The sequence below is a fragment of the Megascapheus bottae genome, chromosome 3 (assembly GCF_031878675.1).
Source record: "Megascapheus bottae isolate mThoBot1 chromosome 3, mThoBot2.hap1, whole genome shotgun sequence".
Taxonomy (NCBI): Eukaryota; Metazoa; Chordata; class Mammalia; order Rodentia; family Geomyidae; genus Megascapheus; species Megascapheus bottae.
The window spans coordinates 2385607-2405025 of record NC_143511.1 but is presented as its reverse complement, the minus strand read 5'-3'; the positions used below and the strand labels follow the sequence as shown (position 1 = coordinate 2405025).

Genomic DNA, 19419 nt, shown 5'->3' with positions numbered 1-19419 from the left:
TATTGTCATCTATAAATAGTTTTCTTTAAAGGTCAAATTAGGTATACTCTTAAAAGGTTTTAAAATCAATTTTTCATAAACCATACTTAACTAGAAGATACTCTGAAGGAAGGCTGGTTCTTTTATAGATTGTCGAGAATATTACTTTTATTTTGCTGTCCTATAAAAGGTAGAGAGGGCCGGGAGTTTGGCCTACTGGTAGAGTGCTTGCCTAGCATGCACAATGACCCGGGTTCAATTCCTTGGTACCACATACTTAGAAAAAGTCAGAAATGATGCTGAGGCTCAAGTGGTACAGTTCTAGTCTTGAGAAAAATCCAAGGACAGTGCTCAGGCCCTGAGCTCAAGCCCAGGACTGGCAAAAAAAAAAAAAAAAGGTAGAGAAAGAGAGAATTTCTTTCCCCATGCTGGCCCAAAGGTAGTGCTGTCCCCAAGCTTCTTTGGCTAAAGGTTGGCATTCTACCACTTGAGATTCATTTCAGTCTTTTTTGGTAATTAATAAGAGGTCACACACTTTACTGCCTGGGCTGGCTTTGAATTGTGATCCTTAGAGTTCAGCTTCCTGAGTAGTTAGGATTACAGGTATGAGCCACTGGCACCCAACTTTTAAACATAGCAATATATTTTCATGGCACTTTTTTACTTATGCCAAGTACTTGGTAATTTCATGTATGGAGGAATTAATTCTACATATCTACATATAATCATGTAAGGAAATATTTGTCTCAGCATTGACTTTTAATTTCTAGAGATCATATAAAGTCCTTATTTATCTTGGAACTACACTTTTACCTTTATTATTATTATTATTAATTATTATTCTTATTACTATTTTTTTGGACTTCGTTTTCCTTCTTGTTTTTGTTTTCTAGTGCCAGGAGCTTGAACTCAGGGCCATGCATTCCCTGGGCTTGTTGGCTTGCTGGAGCCACACCTTTGGGCTGGCTTTTTTCTAGTTAATTGGAGATGGGATCTCATGGAATTTCTGCACAGGCTAACTTTGAACTTTGATCCTCAGATCTCAAACTCGGACTCCTAAAGCAAGAATTATAGGCTTGAGCTGTGGGTTCTCAGATATATCTTTTTTTTCCTGTCAGTTCTTGGCCTTGAATTCAGGGCCTGGGCACTGTTCCTGAGCTTTTTGCCCAGGGTTAGTACACTATCACTTGTGGCTGTGTGTGGAGGGCAGGGGGAGAGGGAGAGAGAGAGATATATTAATTGGATATAAGATTCTCAGGGACTTTTCTTTCTAGTTTGGATTTGAATTGTGATCTTCAGATCTCAGCCTTTTGAGTTGCTAGAATTAGAATTACAGGCATGAGCCACTAGTGTCCAGCAGCTACATGTCTTTTTTTTTTTTTTGCCAGTCGTGGGCTTGAGCTCAGGGCCTGAGCACTGTCCTTGGGCTTTCTCAAGGTTAGAGCTCTACCACTTGAGCCTCAGCACCATTTCTGGCTTTTTTCTATGTATGTGGTACCGAGGAATCGAACCCGTGTCTTCATGCATGCGAGGCAAGCACTCTACCACTAGGCCAAACTCCCAGTCCCTTTGTCTTTTTTTTTTTTTAATGGTAATTGTTTGGCTAATTTTACTATAAAGAGGAAAACAACAAATACCTTAAATTATAGGGCTGTTTTAAGGATTAATGAATTAAAGACTCTAGAAGTAATTGGCACATAGCAGACAATGATGTTTCCTACAGCCTTAGGTATTGTTTTTTGATAGTTTATAGCTTAGCTTATGTATTTATATTTTACATATTTTAAAGACACAAAAGTCAATTATATCAGCTTAAAAAAAGGAGAAAGTTAAGTAGTCTTAGTGGTAATCAGTGAGCACTGTTTTATGCCCTTTATAGTGCATAATTATAGTACAAAGATTCATGAATCAATTCTATAGGAAAAATTGACATTAGCATTTATACTAGGCAAGGTATATTTAAGATAACCTTTATTTTCAGCTAACATATTCTTTACAACTACTTCATTCAACTGTATTGTACTTTCTCATTTTTTTTTCTCAAGGCTTTACCACTTGAACCATAGCACCACTTCCAGCTTTTTCTGTGTATGTGGTACCAAGGAAGTAAACGCAGAGCTTGGTGCATGCTAGGCAAGCACTCTACCACCAGGCAACATTCCTGGCCCTAATTTTCAAATTTAATCAGAATATTCTTCATGGTGAGTAAAGCCTTGCTCTGTAGGAAAAAAATTAAAAGATAAGCTATCATTCCCTTCACAAATAGACATGTATCCATTTATCCATTCATTCACCTTTCTGAAGTCTTATATATAAGCTAAGCAACTAGTTTTTGTCTGCAGTGACAAACAGAAGTGACTCATCCTACATAACTCAGTTATCTCTGGAAATGCTGCACACCAAATTGAGCATGACTTCCCCAAATGTAGAGAAACACAGTTAGCAAAACAAGTAGCATTAGGTCTTACGTTCTGACAATGCTAGTTGCCACTGAAGTGCTTCCTGTGCCACTTCTTTAAGCTTCTTCTTAAGATCTCTGCTGGTTTTCTTATAGAAATAAAGATCTTTTTCCAACTGCTGGATTTTATCTTCATATGTTTTTAATGTTTCTCTAATGCCTTCTCCATCTTGCTCTAAAAAAACAAAAAATATACATTTAAACTTGGCTTTAAACAAATGATTTAAAACTATGTTTTAACATGGTCCCTGACTATCTTCAAAGGATCAGCAGTATGTTACATATATTTGTTACCACTCACATTATCCATTTTTCTACCTAAGGTTTTGAAAATATTAGCACTTAAGTCACCTCTTCTACTCTATTCCCTATTAACCACTGCATGCTGATGATTCATAAAAAATTTTGCAACTAAAGTAAAAGTAATCCTATTAACTAAACAGCAGTCAATGAAGGTCACAAAACAAGAAAATGCTGGAACATAAATAAAGGTTCAATCTGGTGAATATAATGTAACCTTTCTATTAATCACAATAAAAAATTATTAAAAAAAAGAAAGTAAATAAAGGTTCAAAGAAATATATCCTGGAGGAAAAAAATCACAGAAGATGTAAAAGAGGATTAATTTATTTGATAAATCTTTTCATTTTATATTTCAAGGACTGTATCTAAATTATGTCTTGATCAATGATAAAAGGCCGGGATGAAATAATAGGAATATTTACTGTGAAGCTTAAACACAAGATGGTGAACTAATAAAATCTAGTAAATTAGTAAAATGTGGTATTTGAGGAATTCTCTTAGAAATCTGCCTTCCCATTGACCAAGAGTCATTATGTTTATAAATTTATATGTAGAACTTAAAACTTCTTTGTGCAACTGCCTAAAGAAAATAAAATAAATTTAAAATTAAAAAAATTGCAACTATGATTAAAAATTCATTCTTAGAAAACTAAAGGATAGGAAGGTAAAGTAAGGATAGCATGTTCAAATGTAATAATGTGGAGGGCCGTTCCAAGGAAATCCTGTCATTAATCACAGGCTGCTAATTAAGCCAGTTATGCAATTATCTTAGAGGCAAGTTGCCTCAATAAGCAAATTCATGTATTCTTCCCAGGGTTTTCTGCTTCCTTGGCTTGATTCTTCCAGGTCTATCTGACCATTTTCGGTTACTATCAAAACTTAGCAGCCTGGCTAGAGCTGTGGTTCAGAGGTAGAATACTTGTCTAGCAAGATGCAAATCCCTGAGTTCAAATTCCATTAACATCAAAAAGAAACTAATTCTTTTTTTTAAAAGAGTAAATAGCCTGAGTTAGAGCAGACATAGTATCATGTCAGCAATTGTGTTGCCATAGCAACAGTTTGTATACTAGCCATATGTCCAGATAATGTGAGGCCTGATTGTGACAGCTCTCTTTCTACATCAGCTAATGGTTGAACTGCTAATCACTAGTGATAGTATTTGGTAGACTAATTTCAACCTCAATGCATAAAAATTCATAACCAACTGAAAATTATAATAGATTTAAGTAGTAACAGGATAGCATTCACTTTAAGTTTGTTAATGGGAAATAATTTGTCATAATACTATTCTTAAAAGACAGAAATTTTCACCTATACACCAGAAAGCCAGAAGTAGTCACATATTTTTACATAAAAACTATACCAACGACAAGCTAAGAAGATTGCAGCAGTCCTTATGTGTGTGTTGGGGGCAGATAGAAGAGATGGCATAAGTAGTCTTACATCAAAGTTCATTTTCCTATAACCAAAACATGTAAGTGGTTTAAGTAGTAACTATACATGTTGGATTACGTGTTGGGTGAATAAATTCTATCTTTCTTCCTGAATTGCCTCTATATACTGACAGAAAGAGACAATTACCTTTGAAATGATGTAACAGAAGCTGCATCTTTTGCTCATGTTCCTTTTGTTGGAGGATGAGCCTCCGATCACACTGTAACTTCAGATGTTCCAGTGCAGATTTCAACTCATGAACCACATTATCCCTTTCAAGAACCTTTAATTTAATCTCTTCATTTTCTAACTGTTGTTTCCGTTCAGCTTCTCGTAAATTAACCACCTAGCAAACAAATTTTGACCTTTTAGTTGTATCTTACATAGCCTAACACAACAGATTTATATAGTCGGACTATATAAAGATGAACTTCTTTAACCACCATAGCTATAAACTACTGCCTAGGACAGACTCCACCATTTTTCTATTTTCCAAACACATACTGCAATAGGACACACTCTCACCATTCCAGTAGCTTACAGTAGAATTATAATTAACTATGGCAGTTATCCAAGAGGAAGTTGTATGTTTTCCTTCCTTCCTTCCCTCCTTCCATGCTGGTACTTAGCCTTAAACTCAGGGGCCTTGTGCTCTTGCTTGGCTTCTTTGCTCAAGTCTGGCACTTGAACCACAGCTTTACTTCTAGATTTTTTGCTGGCTTCTTGAAAATAAGGGACCCACAGACTTTTTCTGTCCAGACTGGCTTTGAACTGTGATTCTTACATCTCAGCCTCCTGACTAGCTAGGCTTACAGGCATGAACCCCACCAGCATTTGATATCTTTATTCTATTCAATTACAACATTAAAAACTTTGCTTTATCAGTTGCCTGATATTCCTATAAGCAATATATTTTTCAGAAAAATATAATACTCTGTAATGTATATTTTAAGTGTAAAGGGCATTAGAAAAAAGATGGGCATAGTTCTTAATATTTGTAGTCATCTCTGGATCAGTAAGTTTTAAAATTTATATAAAATATTTTAATTGATTTAAACATATTTAAGTTAATAAAATCTATTGCTGTCTTTACCACTGATGCATCATTTCATCTCTATTCAGTCACACATGATAAAAAAGCACAGGAGTGTATATACATTTGATTATTTGAAATAGGAAAGGGAAGGGGGGAAAACAAGATCATTGGGAGGGGGTGGGGGAGAGAAACTGGGACAAAAACATGAGAAGGGGTATCAATGTGTGACAAAGAATGCACCTACTATATGGCAAAGGTAACTGTAACCCCTGTATACATTACAATAAAAATAAATAAATAAATAAATAAATAAGAAGAAAAAGCACAGGATTACTTTTCCACAGCAACAAAAGGAATCCAAAATCAGAGGACCCTTGACTTTTCATGAATGCTGCACAACAACTTCCAAATTTATACTCAGTAAGTAAGGAAGAAATATAATTTCTCTCCAGATTTAAACACTTCACTAAGTTGGGTGTACCTACATGGACCATTATAAACTCTCTGATAACAGTACACTAAAGAGAAATCATGCTTAAATGTATAGTTCCACCATCAAATCTTTAAGCCTTTACATTTTTATTTTATTTTTTTTTTGACAGTCCTGAGCACTGTCCTTGGACTTTCTCAAGGCTAGAACTCTACCACTTGAGCCTCAGCACCACTTCTGGCTTTTTCTATATATGTGGTACCAAGGAATCGAACCCAGGTCTTCGTGCATGCTAAGTAAGCACTTTAACCACTAGGCCAAACTCCCGGCCTACATTTTTTTGGTTAAAAAACTGACATGAGGAACACTGACTATATTGATCCTCACATACAAACCTTATTGAAGTATCTGAAAAGGATAGCTCTAATCTCAACAGGATTCAGGCAAGTCAGTTTCTCTAGGACATTTGCGTCACTATGAGAGAGATTTTGGAATGATGCACGAAGTGAGTTCTGGCGGCTCTGGATACTTTCATTCTTGTATTCAATTGCAGCCTCCAAAGCTTCAATCCCCTCTTCAAGTTGGAAAAGAACATGTTCTTCCTAGATTTAATGCAATATGAAGCACTCATTTAAAATGAAATCATATAACCCCACCTGACCTTATCTTATAGATTTTACTATACTACTTTAAGGAAAATTTGCAGTTATACTAAATTTTAATAAGGGTTGAGCTCTTATACTGTGTCTTTACAATAAATCTTATATAATAAAATGAAAAGGACAGATATGTGAATACTGAAATATCCCAAGGTCATACTGTAAATTACCATTTCATGAAATATACCTTTGTTTTTTTAGTAGTATTGGGGATTGAACTCAGGAATTTGTGCTTACTGAGCAGGTGCTCTACCACTTGAGCCACTCTGCTTGTCTTTTTTTGTGTTGGTTTCAGGATTACGTCTTGTTTATGCTGAGGCTGGCTTGGCCTTCTTATTTGTGCTTTGCTGCATCACTGAGATGATGATGTATACTTCCAAATGTTAGTTGAGATGGAGTCTCATAAACTTTCTGCATGTGCTAATAGTAGTAGGGCTTGAATGCAGGGCTTTGCACTCTGGCTTGGCTTTTTTTTTTTTTTCACTCATGGCTGGTCATGCCTTCAATCTGACATTTTCTGTCAATTGGAGATAAAAGTGTTGCAGACTTTTCTGCTTAATCTGGCTTTGAGTTGATACCCTTTGAACTGATATTTTAGCCTCCTGAGTAGCTAGGATAATAGGCATAAATGATCTTGCCAAGCTCAAGGGATATGCTCATAGAATTGCCATCTCCTTCTGTACTCTGAATTAGTATTTCCACTAGTGAAAATTTAGAGATCACCCTGCTGTCCCTCCAATAACCTATCAAAACAGTATTCAAAACAGTATACCGTGAAGGCAGAAGGAAGAAATGGATTTAGAGTAAGTTATTAAGAACTACTAAGCCAGGTTCTTGTGGCTCATGGTTGTAATCCTAGCTACTTAGGAAGCTGAGTTTGGAGGATCAGAGCAGCCCAGACAGGTAGGTTTATGAGATTTTTGTTTTGTTTTGTTTTTTTGTCGTTGTGGGCTAGAACTCTGGGCCTGGGGCTGTCCCTGTGTTCTTTAGCTCAAGGCCTTACCCCTGGAGCCACAGTGTCACTTCTGGGTTTCCTAGTGGTTAATTGGAGATAAGAGTTTCCTGGTCTTTAGTGCCCTTTTTAGTTCCGGGTTGGCCTTGAACTGTGATCCTCAGATATCAGCCTCCTGAGTAGCTAGGATTACAGGCGTGAGCCACTAGGGCCCAGAAGGCCTATGAGATTCTTATCTCCAGTTAACCACCAAAAAGCTAGAGGTGGAGTTGTGGTTATCATTGAGCCCAAAAATGTGCAGGGATAGCAGCCAGGCTTTTAAAATGTGGCTGTATAACATTTTAATGTACTGTGTATTTCTTTTCTAGGAAAAAAATTGGCAAATTTCTACTGAGAAACCTAAGAATTTTAGTTTTACTAGAGACTCAAATCTAGAATTTGCCAATTTTTTCTAGAAGACTACACAGTACATTAAAATGTTATACAGCACATTTTAAAAGCCTGGCTGCTATCCTGACCTTTTTGGGTCATGATAACCACAACTCCACCTCTAGCTTTTTGGTGGTCTAACTGGAGATAGAATCTCATAGGCCTTATGGGCCTAGTGGCTCACGCCTGTAATCCTAGCTACTCAGGAGGACTGATATCTGAGGATCACAGTTCAAGGCCAACCGGAACTAAAAAGGGCACTAAGACCCGGAATCTATCCTCAATTACCACACTAGGAAAAACCAGAAGTGACCTGAGGTTCAAGGGGTAGAGCTCTGAGCTAAGAAACCAAGGACAGCCAGGCCCTGAGCTTCTAGCCCAGGAATGGCAAAAAACAAAACAAAACAGGTATGTAATGACTTTGTCTAGTGGGAGGTATTGAATAATACATCTTTTAAAAAGCAATTATAGGAAACCAGGCACGGTGGCTCATGCCTGTAGTCCTAGCTACTCAGGAGGCTGAGATCTGAGGATCGCGGTTCAAAGCCAGCCTCAGCTGTGTTTGTGAGACTTATCTCCAATTAACTACTAGAAAACTGGAAGTGGCACTGTGGCTCAAGGGGTAGGGTGGGATCCTTGAGCTGAAGAGCTCAGGGACAACACCCAGGTCCAGAGTTCAAGCCTCATGAATGCACACACACATACACATACACATACACATACACATACACATACACATACACATACACAAAAGCCATTATAGGGCTGGGAATGTGGCTTAGTGGTAAAGTGCTTGCTTAGCATTCATGAAGCCCAGGGTTCAATTCCAATTCTTCAGCACCATGTAAACAGAAAAAGCCAGCAGTGGTACTGTGGCTCAAGAGGTAGAGTGCCAGGCTTGAGCACAGAGCAGTTCAGGGACAGAACCCAGGCCCTGAATTGAAACCCCAGGACTGGCAAAAAATAAAAAATTAAAAGCCATTATATAAAATCTGCTGGAAGAGCAGATTGAAAAAAAAGTTCAACATTCCATTTTTCTCTGAAACATTTGACATTATTCAATGATTTGACATTGGTCCATTAGAAACAAAGTTATAGGTATCTTTTTAAGGAAAAAAAAAAAAAAAACCTTAGGAAATGAAAGGTATTGGGGCCGGGAGTTTGGCCTAGTGGTAGAGTGCTTGCCTAGCATGCACGAAGACCGGGTTCGATTCTTCAGTACCATACATAGAAAAATGTCAGAAGTGGTGCTGTGGCTTAAGTGGTAGAGCACTAGCCTTGAGAAAGCCCAAGGACAGTGCTCAGGCCCTGAGCTTAAGCCCTGGACTGGCCAAAAAAAAAAAAAATGAAAAGTATTTAGAGAAAGCATGAAATAATTGAATTATCCAAAGATAATATTTGAATGCTGAACTGTACTTAACACAAATATGAAGTTTGCCTTCATTAATGATAAATAACAGTTTAATCTGTACAGTTTTAAATCTAAGTTAAAGAATTGCAGCAGTGACGTACAAGGGCAGTCACCGGTTTGCAGTTCCCACTAACTCAGCACTAGGTATAGGTAAGGAGCCATGAAAACTGTCATAAGATGAAAAATTTATCTTAATATAAACCGTAGATTATCAAAGTCCACTGTACTTTATGAGTGAGTACTGCTTCTCAAATTTGAGTGTACATTGAGGAACAGCATAATACAATTCAGACTCTGATTCTGGGTGGGCTCTAGAGTCTGCATTTCTGACAGACTCTCTTGAGGTGCTGCTGAGACCACACTACAAGCAACAAAGACCTACAGTAGTGGTTTCCAAATGTTTTAGATCACAAAACAAAAAGTTAACCCTTTGCATATATAGATATTTCCTACAAATGAAAGTAATATAATAATAAAATATGGAACAGAAATCTTCTGAGATGAAATACACATAACAATTTTTTGGTGCTGGTTCTGAAGCTTGAATTCAGAGAATGAATGGTGTCCCTAAGATATTTTCTGTTCAAGGCCAGCTCTCCACCATCTGAGTCACAACTCTACTTATGGCTTTTTTGGTAGTTAACTAGAGGTAAGAAGCTCATATACTTTCTTGCCTGGGCTGGTTTTGAACAGTGATCCTTAGATCTTAGATTACTCTGGTTTGATCATTATGTATTATATATATATAATATATATACACATATATGTACATATATGTATATAGATGGAGAGAGAGAGAGAGAGAGAAAGAGAGAGAGAGAGAGAGAGAGAGAGAGAGAGAGAGAGAGAGAGAGAGAGAGAGAGAGAGAAGTTATAATACTGTTCTCCATAAAAGGGGGGAAATGATATCAGGGGTGACACTAATCAAGATGTAAAGAAGGGGCTGGGAGCATAGCCTAGTGGTAGAGTGCTTGCCTAGCATGCACAAAGCTGTAGGTTTGATTCCTCCGTACTACATACACAGAAAAGGCCAGAGTGGTGCTGTGGCTCAAGTGGCAGAGTGCTAGCCTTGAGCAAAAAGTGTCCAAAGACAGTGCCCAGGCCCTGAGTTCAAGGCCCAGGACTGGCAAAAAAAAAAAAAAGATGTAAACAAATAGGTATCTTAAACTGAAACCCATTTGTATATCTATTTGAAGATGAAAATAAAAATGTAGAAAATATATATATATATATGTATGTATATATATATACATTTAAAAAAAATTGCCAGTCCTGGGGCTTGAACTCGGGGCCTGAGCACTGTCCTTGGGCTTTCTCAGGGCTATAGCTCTACCACTTGAGCCACAGGACCATTTCTAGTTTTTTTCTATGTATGTGGTAGTGAGGAATTGAACCCTGGTTGTCATACATGCTAGGCAAGCACTCTTACTGCCAAATTCCCAGCCCAAAAGAATATATATATATATATTTTCTTTTTAAGTTTCACCAGCTGGGTGCCAATGGCTCACACCTCCTAATTACTCAGGAGACTGAGACCTGAGGATAGGGGTTTAAAGACCATTCAATTCTGGGAGGCTCTTGTCACCAACAAAATGGTGGAAGTGAAGGTACTGCTCAAGTGGCAGAGTTCCAGCCTTGAACAAAAACACTAGGGGAGAGCTTAAGGCCCTGAGTTCAAACCCCAGTACAGTCATTGTAAAAGATTTGTATTGGCACATAGCTACATACATTTGTTTTAAAAAGAAAATAAAAGGATACAGATCCCTTTTTTTTCTTTTTTTTTTCTACCAGTCCTAGGGCTTGAACTCAAGGCCTGAGCACTCTCCTTGGGCTTTCTTAAGGGTAGTGCCCTACCACTTGAGCCACTTGTAGCTTTTTCTATGTATGTGGTACTGAGGAATTGAACCCTGGTCTTCGTTCATGCTAGACAAATACTCTACCTCTAGGCCAGACTCTCTCCCCCCTGTTGGGAGCCAGAGTGGAATCAAACTGTACCTTGACTTGCATCAGATGATGGCTTTATTGTCTTATTGCTTTCTGGCCCTATTCTATGTAAATGACCTGAGAATTACCATATGAATGTAACACCTGGAGGTTCCCTGGGAGAGGAGGAGGGAAGAAGGGGGAGTGGAAAATAAACGCGGCAGTCTCGGCAGTCTTTGCCTGGACTGCGGACATCCCGGACCCGGTGTGTCTGTCTCTCTTCTTTTTCTTCCTAGTCCTTGTCCCCTATTTCAGGAACCCCAATCTGCGAACCCTGGTTTGCTGCCGGTTGGCCCCGGCATCTGGTGCCCGAACAGGGACCCTGAAAATCTGGGACGAAGGTGAAGGACCCCTCCCTGTGGTGAGTAACACATCGTAGGACTATTAAGAGAGTATAGTCAGGAGTAAAAATTATGGGTCAAGCTAATAGCCATGGGTTATTTCTACCGATCTTAACAGGCCTATTTGAAGCCCACGGAACGTGGGTGGAAGAGGGGGTGCTTCAGAGCTTCCTACAGTTTCTCAAGGAGGCATGCCCGAGGTCTATAGAGGAGGAATTCCAAAAAGCCTGGCAGCGGATAGGAAAAAGAATTCAAGATTATTATGATGTATATGGCCCCGAAAAGACCCCAGTAGAGGCTACTACTGTATGGAATTTAGTAAGTAAATACATAGATCCTCTACATGAAAATGCTGAACTTAATCTTGAATTAAGGGAACTTTATGAATTAAAGGACCCTTCTGAAAAACCTGAGGCTGAGCCATATGCCGCAGCCCAAGAGAGTCTAAGTGAGATTTTGAAAAGGGAACAACAACCAGTAGATATTGAGTATCAGAATTCAGGTTTGAATATCAAGGAGGAAAGTTATGATGAGTCAATGGAGGGCCGAATGGCTACGATGGAGAAGAAGTTAGAAGAAATCCTACATTTTCTGTCGAAAATGGGGACAGAGCAGAGAGCCCCCCCAGAAGTAGGAAAGAAATATGACCCTCAGGCCACTATGGTGTCTGATTCTAAACCTTACCCCTCACACCCACCGCCTCCGGCTGCAGCCTTACGGCCTCAATCCCTTTCTCAACCTTTAGGCAAGCCTAAAGGCCCTAGCAACAAGTCCCTTTTAACAGGCACTACAACCAGGCACAGTGAATCGCAATTAAACCTGACTCAGGCTGCTAGAGAGAAGGAAGGTATTTCAGGGCCTCGATGCTTCCCTAGTTTAGTTGATCATGATGAACAAGTATACCATCAACCTGTCATAGAAACTGTTCCCTTTATTGGAACTACTAACTCCAATATTCAGACCCAATTTCGCCAAGTACAAACTTTGCTTTGTTCTCGCAACCACCCCTGTTTTTTTGGCTTTGTTCGAGCTCACACTAATCTTCCTGGCCCTTTAAGTGAGGGCAATGCAGTTACTGACTCCGCCACCAGAGTTTACTTAACTCAGGTTGAACTTGCTAAGCAGTCACATGCCATCCATCATCAAAACAGTCGAGCCTTGCGCCGACAGTTCAAATTATCTAGAGAAGCGGCACGTCAAATAGTTAAGACTTGCTCCAACTGTGTCCCTTTTTCACCAGCCCCCCATTTAGGCATAAATCCACAAGGACTGCTTTCTAATCACATTTGGCAGATGGATGTCACACATGTTCCATCATTTGGCCGATTAAAATATGTTCATGTTACTGTAGATACTTATTCTAATTTTATCTTGGCCACCCCCCTTGCTGGGGAAGCCACTAAACATTGTATCTCTCACTGCATTCGATGCTTTGCTGAGATGGGGATTCCCTCGCAAATAAAAACAGATAATGGCCCTGGCTATGCAAGCCGAGCATTTCAATCCTTCTGCCATTCCTATAATATCACTCATATTACAGGCATTCCTTACAATCCTCAAGGTCAAGGCATTGTGGAGAGAGCTAATGGATTATTAAAACATCAAATTGCTAAAATACAGAAAGGAGAGTCATATCCCGCTACCCCTGTGAATATACTCAATCATGCTTTATTTGTTTTAAATTTTTTGAATTTGGATTCAAATAATTTATCTGCTGCTCAGCGATTCTGGGAAAAAAGAGCGCAGCGTCCTTTTGCCTTAATAAAATGGAAGGATCCCCTAACTGGTGCTTGGCATGGACCCGATCCTGTTCTAACCTGGGGTCGAGGGCATGTATGTGTTTTTTCACAAGGAGAAAATGACGCCCGCTGGCTGCCTGAACGCTGCGTTCGGATCGTGGAGAGTGACAGTGGCCATCCAAGCAGCGACTCACTGGGCCTACACCCCCAACCCTCCAGTGGTGCATCCTGCGACGTGGGAAGGACCTGAGTTATTTGTGCATGTCAATCGGGACTGCTACTGATCCACTTGTTCCACACATTCATATGAGCTGTGTTTCTCCTCCTTTTACTATTATGTAGGGACCTTTTAACATATTTATTGACTCTACACAATTTAATATGTGACATTATTTTGTCTTTACCAGCCCTCTTCTTAATAACCTTTTTTGTAAAAGATGCCCAGGTGAAAAGCAAAGGCCTCCAGAGGTAAGCAGAAGTCGGCCGACCCCCTTGTATGTCTGCGTTTTATTTTATTTTATTTTATTTTATTTTTGTTTGTTTGTTTGAAAAGGTGCACTGTGGGCCTAAAACAGAGGCCTGGGTGGTCAAGGGACACCTTGACCCCCCCTCCCCTTCTGAGTTTCTTGTCGATAACAAGGCATACCTGAGAGTCCCACCAGCAAGACATGTCTAAATCTAAAAATAACTGTTTGGTGAAAACATTCATTTGAGCTCATGTTTTTTGTGTTAAGTGTATCTGATTGAGTCCAATTTTCTTGTTATATGTCAATGTCTGATTATTTAAAAGTCTCCGTTTCTCTGTCTTGTTCGTGTTACATATTTTTCCTTGTCCAGTTTTGTCTTTAAAAATTGGTACCATTTCTAAGTATGGATCCTTATGGTTTTTTTGTGCATACTCAAGCACACATCCTTGTTATTTATTTGAACATTTCTGGGCCTAGCATGGCCGCTCCCCCATGTCTGCAGTTGTGACAAGCCCTGGAAAAATAAATTCCAGCTAAGTTGCCTTGCAAAAAGTTTTGTTTTGAACCTGATTCTCATCTATAAGAGTAAAATTGGCAAAACTCTCTTGACACAAACTTCCGGAAAACGTACGGCCAATATTAATTTTGCGCACTTTATGATCTTTGAGTATGAATGTGTGTGAATGAGTGAGTGAACATGTTCAAGGTTAAATTGTCAGCATGCTGTATAAAACAATGGTTGAACTCATTTGAAACAAAGGCAATTGGGTAAATCTAAGTCTAAACTTCAAGAAAATTATTATGCTTGAATGTTTCCTATGTCTTAAAAGTATTATTGCATTGTTTTAAAGAAAAACTGGTAAAAAGTATTTTTCTAAAGATCCTGAAATCTGCATTTTAAAAAATCTGGTATTGCAATACATACAGCTGTTTACATTGTAAACATTGTATCGTGTTCAGCACAGAGGTGTTAGGGAATTTGGGATTTATTACTTTAAGTTAAAGTTTGGAAACATGTATTAGAAATTTAAATGTAAAATTGTTCATTAACGTCAGAAATTTTGCCTGTCCTTTTTTGCAAACTGACACTAGAAATCTGATGGTAAAATGTGGATAATGTGATTAGTATTTTAAAGGAATGTTTAAAGGTTTATCTCCATGCTATTGGGTGTATTTTAAAAAAGGAGAGGAAACTAAGTCCAGACTTAGACTTTTGGTGCACTGATGTCTATAGTTCTTGAATTAGGGAAAAACTGTTATTTGAGTTTAAACTGTTGTTGGAGTTCTAGACAGTAATCTAAACTGCAAAAGAGCCCTTTTTTCTAAAAGGCAAGAGGAGTGCCTTGAGCCTTAGAGGGCCTGGAGGCAAAGGGAATTCCTTTAGCCTTAAAGGTTTTTCAAATGCAAATAAAGACCAAAGTGTTAAGAGTTTAAGTTAAAAAGTGTAAAAGTTTTAAAGAAAATTAGAAACCATTTCTGAACAAAATTTAAAAGTAAAGTTGTCCTAAAGCTTTGTTTCAAAAAAAGAAACAAGGAAAATTAGGACTATCAAAATGGTTGCTTAATTGCTATTTCAGCTTACTCTTGTAAGTTACTTTATAGCAATCTCCAGAAGGCCCATGGAGAAGGACAGCAGATCCTCATTCAGATGTAAGTTTGGCCCTCACCAAGTTCCAGGTAAGATCATGCTTAGAGACTATTTCTGTATTGACCACCTTGTTGCTTCTAATTGGAGTAAAGTGGCCTTTTGTAGGACTCATTGATCTGAAAGCCACAGTTTTGAGCCTGCCCGGGCAAAGCAAAGTCCCTGTGAGACTGTGGTGTCTAATCTGCCAGCAGGATGCTGGGACAGAGTTGCTTTGGAGCTCGAAGTGGCAGAGTGCTAGCTCTGAGCTGAAAAGCTGGGGGGAAGCACTCAAGCACCAAGCTCGGGACTCACAGTGGCAGGGTGCTAGCCTTGAGCTGGAGAGCTGAGAGACAGCGCCCAGACCCTGAGTTCAAATCCAGCAATCAACAAAGTGAAATGCCAATGGGATGTTTATCCCTGTGTGGAGAGACACTACTGGGACAGGAAAGCCTCTGCTTGGATGGCAGAGATGGTGTCAGATCTTAGAGTCACTTGTGCTTGGCCATTCAAATTAATCAGAGCCGGGAGGTCATAGAATAGTTTGTAAGCATGCCTTACTAATGCCCGTGCCTTTCATAACTGGGCAGGAACTTGTCAATCTTCTGTGATAGCGGGTAGATTAAAGTCCTAATTGAGTAAAATTTTTATTTTTTATTTTTGACACCAGCCACAAATTCAGGAAAAGTTTGTGGACCTGAGGCTTGTGTCTCTATTAATCTGTTTAGATCTGACAACTGAAGCATTGTTAAGGTTGCAGAAATTTAGTTCCCCAGACAATCAAGAAAAAGCCTTTGCAAATGGGTGCTAGGTAGGCCGCGCTGTTGTGGCCAAGGATGGTTTGTGCAGTTGTTGAATGTCAAGTATGATTTCTAGTTTGGAGTAGATTGTTGTTCCTGGTGTCTAATCCTTGCAACCCCTTGATAAAACAGGCTGGGCTTCTTAAGGTCCCTGGTCAAGCGTGGAGACGGCGCCCCTGAGTCAGCTTGAAGAAGTCACGGAAGTTGAATCTCCGCCCATCAAATCCCCATTGGACCAAGGGACCAAAGTCATTTTTGGAAAATGTGACAGGATAAATTAGGGGTATAGAAAAGAGTAAAAATTGCACTTGTGTTTCTTTTAAAATAAAAAACGGGGGACATGTTGGGAGCCAGAGTGGAATCAAACTGTACCTTGACTTGCATCAGATGATGGCTATATTGTCTTATTGCTTTCTGGCCCTATTCTATGTAAATGACCTGAGAATTACCATATGAATGTAACACCTGGAGGTTCCCTGGGAGAGGAGGAGGGAAGAAGGGGGAGTGAAAAATAAACGCGGGAGTCTAGGCAGTCTTTGCCTGGACTGTGGACATCCCGGACCCGGTGTGTCTGTCTCTCTTCTTTTTCTTCCTAGTCCTTGTCCCCTATTTCAGGAACCCCAATCTGCGAACCCTGGTTTGCTGCCGGTTGGCCCCGGCACCCCCCCGCTTTTTTTTTGCCAGTCTTGGGGCTTGAACTCATGATCTGTCCTTGGACACATTTTGCTTAAGGCTAGTGCTCTGCCACTTGAGCCACAGTGTTGCTTCCAGCTTTTTCTGTGTATGTGGTACTGAGAACCCAGGGCTTTGTGCATGCTAGACAAGCACTCTACCACCAGATCCTTTTTCAAGTTTTAATTTCTGGAATCCATTTTTTTTTGCCAGTCCTGGGGCTTGAACTCACGGCCTGAACACTGTTCTTGGGCTTTCCTCAAGGCTAGTACTCTACCACTTGAGCCACAGCACCACTTCCGGCTTTTTCTCTGTATGTGGTACTGAGGAATCAAACCTGGGTCTTCGTGCATGGAAGGCAAGCACTCTACCACTAGGCCAAACTCCCAGCCCTGGATTCCATTTTTAAAAGGTAATTTGTCTACAGGAACTTATTTAATAATTCTCTACTGGTATGCAGGATCTAAAGCTTATAATTTTAAGCAAGTTTAAAGATGTCAAAACAGCCAATCTTTCTACCTAGATTTTACTGGTGTCTTCTGTTTCTTTATAATCCCATATATCCAGCAATCTGCTACTGGCAGCTGTACTTGGAAATATTATTCTTGGCTGGAAAACCAAGTGAGGGCAAATCCCAATTCATAGATACACTAAGGAAAACCAAATGTGTAAGACAAAGTGCAGAGAAACTCACAGACTAAATGGCACTTCAACAACAGTGACAAGTTCATAATTCCTTCAAAATAATCCAAGAGACTACACAGTAGGTACTAGTACAGTGAAGTATTTTCATCATAAATCCATATGCATTCTTAATTACAGAACTCCACATGGAACAGAAGTCTTAATGTTTCTTAGTAATAGACCTATACCTTTAGCTAACATAATTTGCTCATTCTTTTCTTTTTTTGCCAGTCCTGGAACTTGAACTCAGGGCCTGGGCACTGTCCTTGAGTTTTCTCAAGGCTATCACTCTATCACTTGAGCCACAGCACCACGTCTGGCTTTTTCTGTGTACATGGTACCAAGGAATTGAACCCAGGGCTTCATACATGCTAGGCAAGCACTCTACCATTAGGACATACTCCTGGCTGGCTCATTCTTTCCTATGTCTTACTTAACCATGTTTCTATGTCTTACTTAACCATGTTTCTATCTAAAGTAGCTCCTTATAATTTGTCAGTACATGTCATGTTTTTCATAATACAATTCATGGTATTAATCTACCAAGCTAGCCTTGACATATTTCCCCTCAAATAATCATTGCACTGCTTTGCATAAAGTGTAATATTGATAGCTTTCTTAGAAGATCTACAACTTGCCCCCCTCCTTCTTTTGGGGACTTGAACTCAAAACCTACAGTTCTCATTTGATTTTTTCACTGGTTCTCTGGGGGTTGGAGGTGTGGCTCAGGTCATAGAGCACTACCTAATGAGCAAAAGTCAGATATCTAGTCCAAGACTGATATAAGACAAAAAAGGGGAGGGGAGTGAAAGACTGGTACTCTATCCCTTGAGCAACACCTCCACTTCTGGCATTTTCTAGCTCACTGGAGATAAGTCTCTTGGACTTTTTCTACCTACGCTGGCTCTGAACTGCATATTCCTTAGATTTCAGCCTCCTGAGTAGCTAAGATTACAGGTGTGAACCATCAGTATTCTACAACACAACTTGCTTTTTTATGCACTTTCGAGTTTAGAAATTTTCATGTATTTCTCTTTTTTTCCCAGATAAGAGTATGAATTTCTCAATGTATGAATTTTTAGATGTATGTTCTACTGTTCTACCTTTTGGTTTCTCACACAAAGCCTACTAATTATCTTGGACAGGCAGAATTCCTGAAGTGCTTAAATTTTACTGTATTGTAGACTCTCATACCTTCAAATCTGAAAGCTTGGGGCTCCAAATGAACACTTTAGGAAGATAACCTGGTTCTGGACAGTTTGCATAACTGCTCAAATTATCTTATAAAATAGGGCAGTAGGGGGGTACCTGAATAATTTTGACTTAGTACTCAAATTCAATTCAGTTAACAATAATCTAACTTTATATTATCATTTCTCCCATTTCTTTTAAACTCTTTTACCTCCCTCTATCTTGTCCTAATCTACAACACTACAAGATTCTACAAGGCATATGACTCCCAGCAATTCACCTTCTTTTAGGAATTTCTCCTTGCTTTGGTAATGACAGGTCACCAACAACAAATAGCAGAAAAAAATCACACTCAAACATTCATCTCTGGAACAGGAGGCATGACTCAAGGAGTACAACACTAGCTGTGAGTGTTAAAATCAAGCAGAGCTCAAGGCTCTGAGCTCAAGCCCAAGAAAAAGCACTTGCAAAACATCATCTTTGTCTGATAAAGTAAGATGTAGGTAGAGCCATTACTAATGGAATAAAATTTTTTAAAGAAGTTCAGCTGGGTGTCAGTAGCTCATGCCTATAATCCTAGGTATTTAGGAGGCAAAAACTGAGATTTGAGGCTTGAAACCAGCATAGGCAGACAAATATGAAACACTTATCCAAAAACTAGCAAACACTTGGAAATGTAGGCACAGCTTAATGTAGTAGAGCACCAGCCAAAAGAGGAAAAGCCCAATCAGAGAAAAGGCCCTGAGCTGAAACCTCAGTTACCAAAAAAAAAAAAAAATCTGTGCAATTTGATAATGAATGAATCACATTTTATCTAGTTAAAACAT

At 39.2% G+C, this 19419-nt stretch overlaps 1 protein-coding gene across 1 annotated transcript in view; it reads right to left on the bottom strand.

The window, feature by feature from the left end:
* Kif27 (kinesin family member 27) overlaps positions 1 to 19419 on the bottom strand; it is a 115084-nt gene that overhangs the window by 6375 nt on the left and 89290 nt on the right. The window contains exons 15-17 of the mRNA XM_090329471.1: positions 6036 to 6242; positions 4322 to 4520; positions 2448 to 2612 (exon numbers count right to left, since the gene is read on the bottom strand). Of these exons, the coding sequence (XP_090185597.1) occupies positions 2448 to 2612; positions 4322 to 4520; positions 6036 to 6242 (571 nt within the window). The remainder of the gene's footprint in view (positions 1 to 2447; positions 2613 to 4321; positions 4521 to 6035; positions 6243 to 19419) is intronic.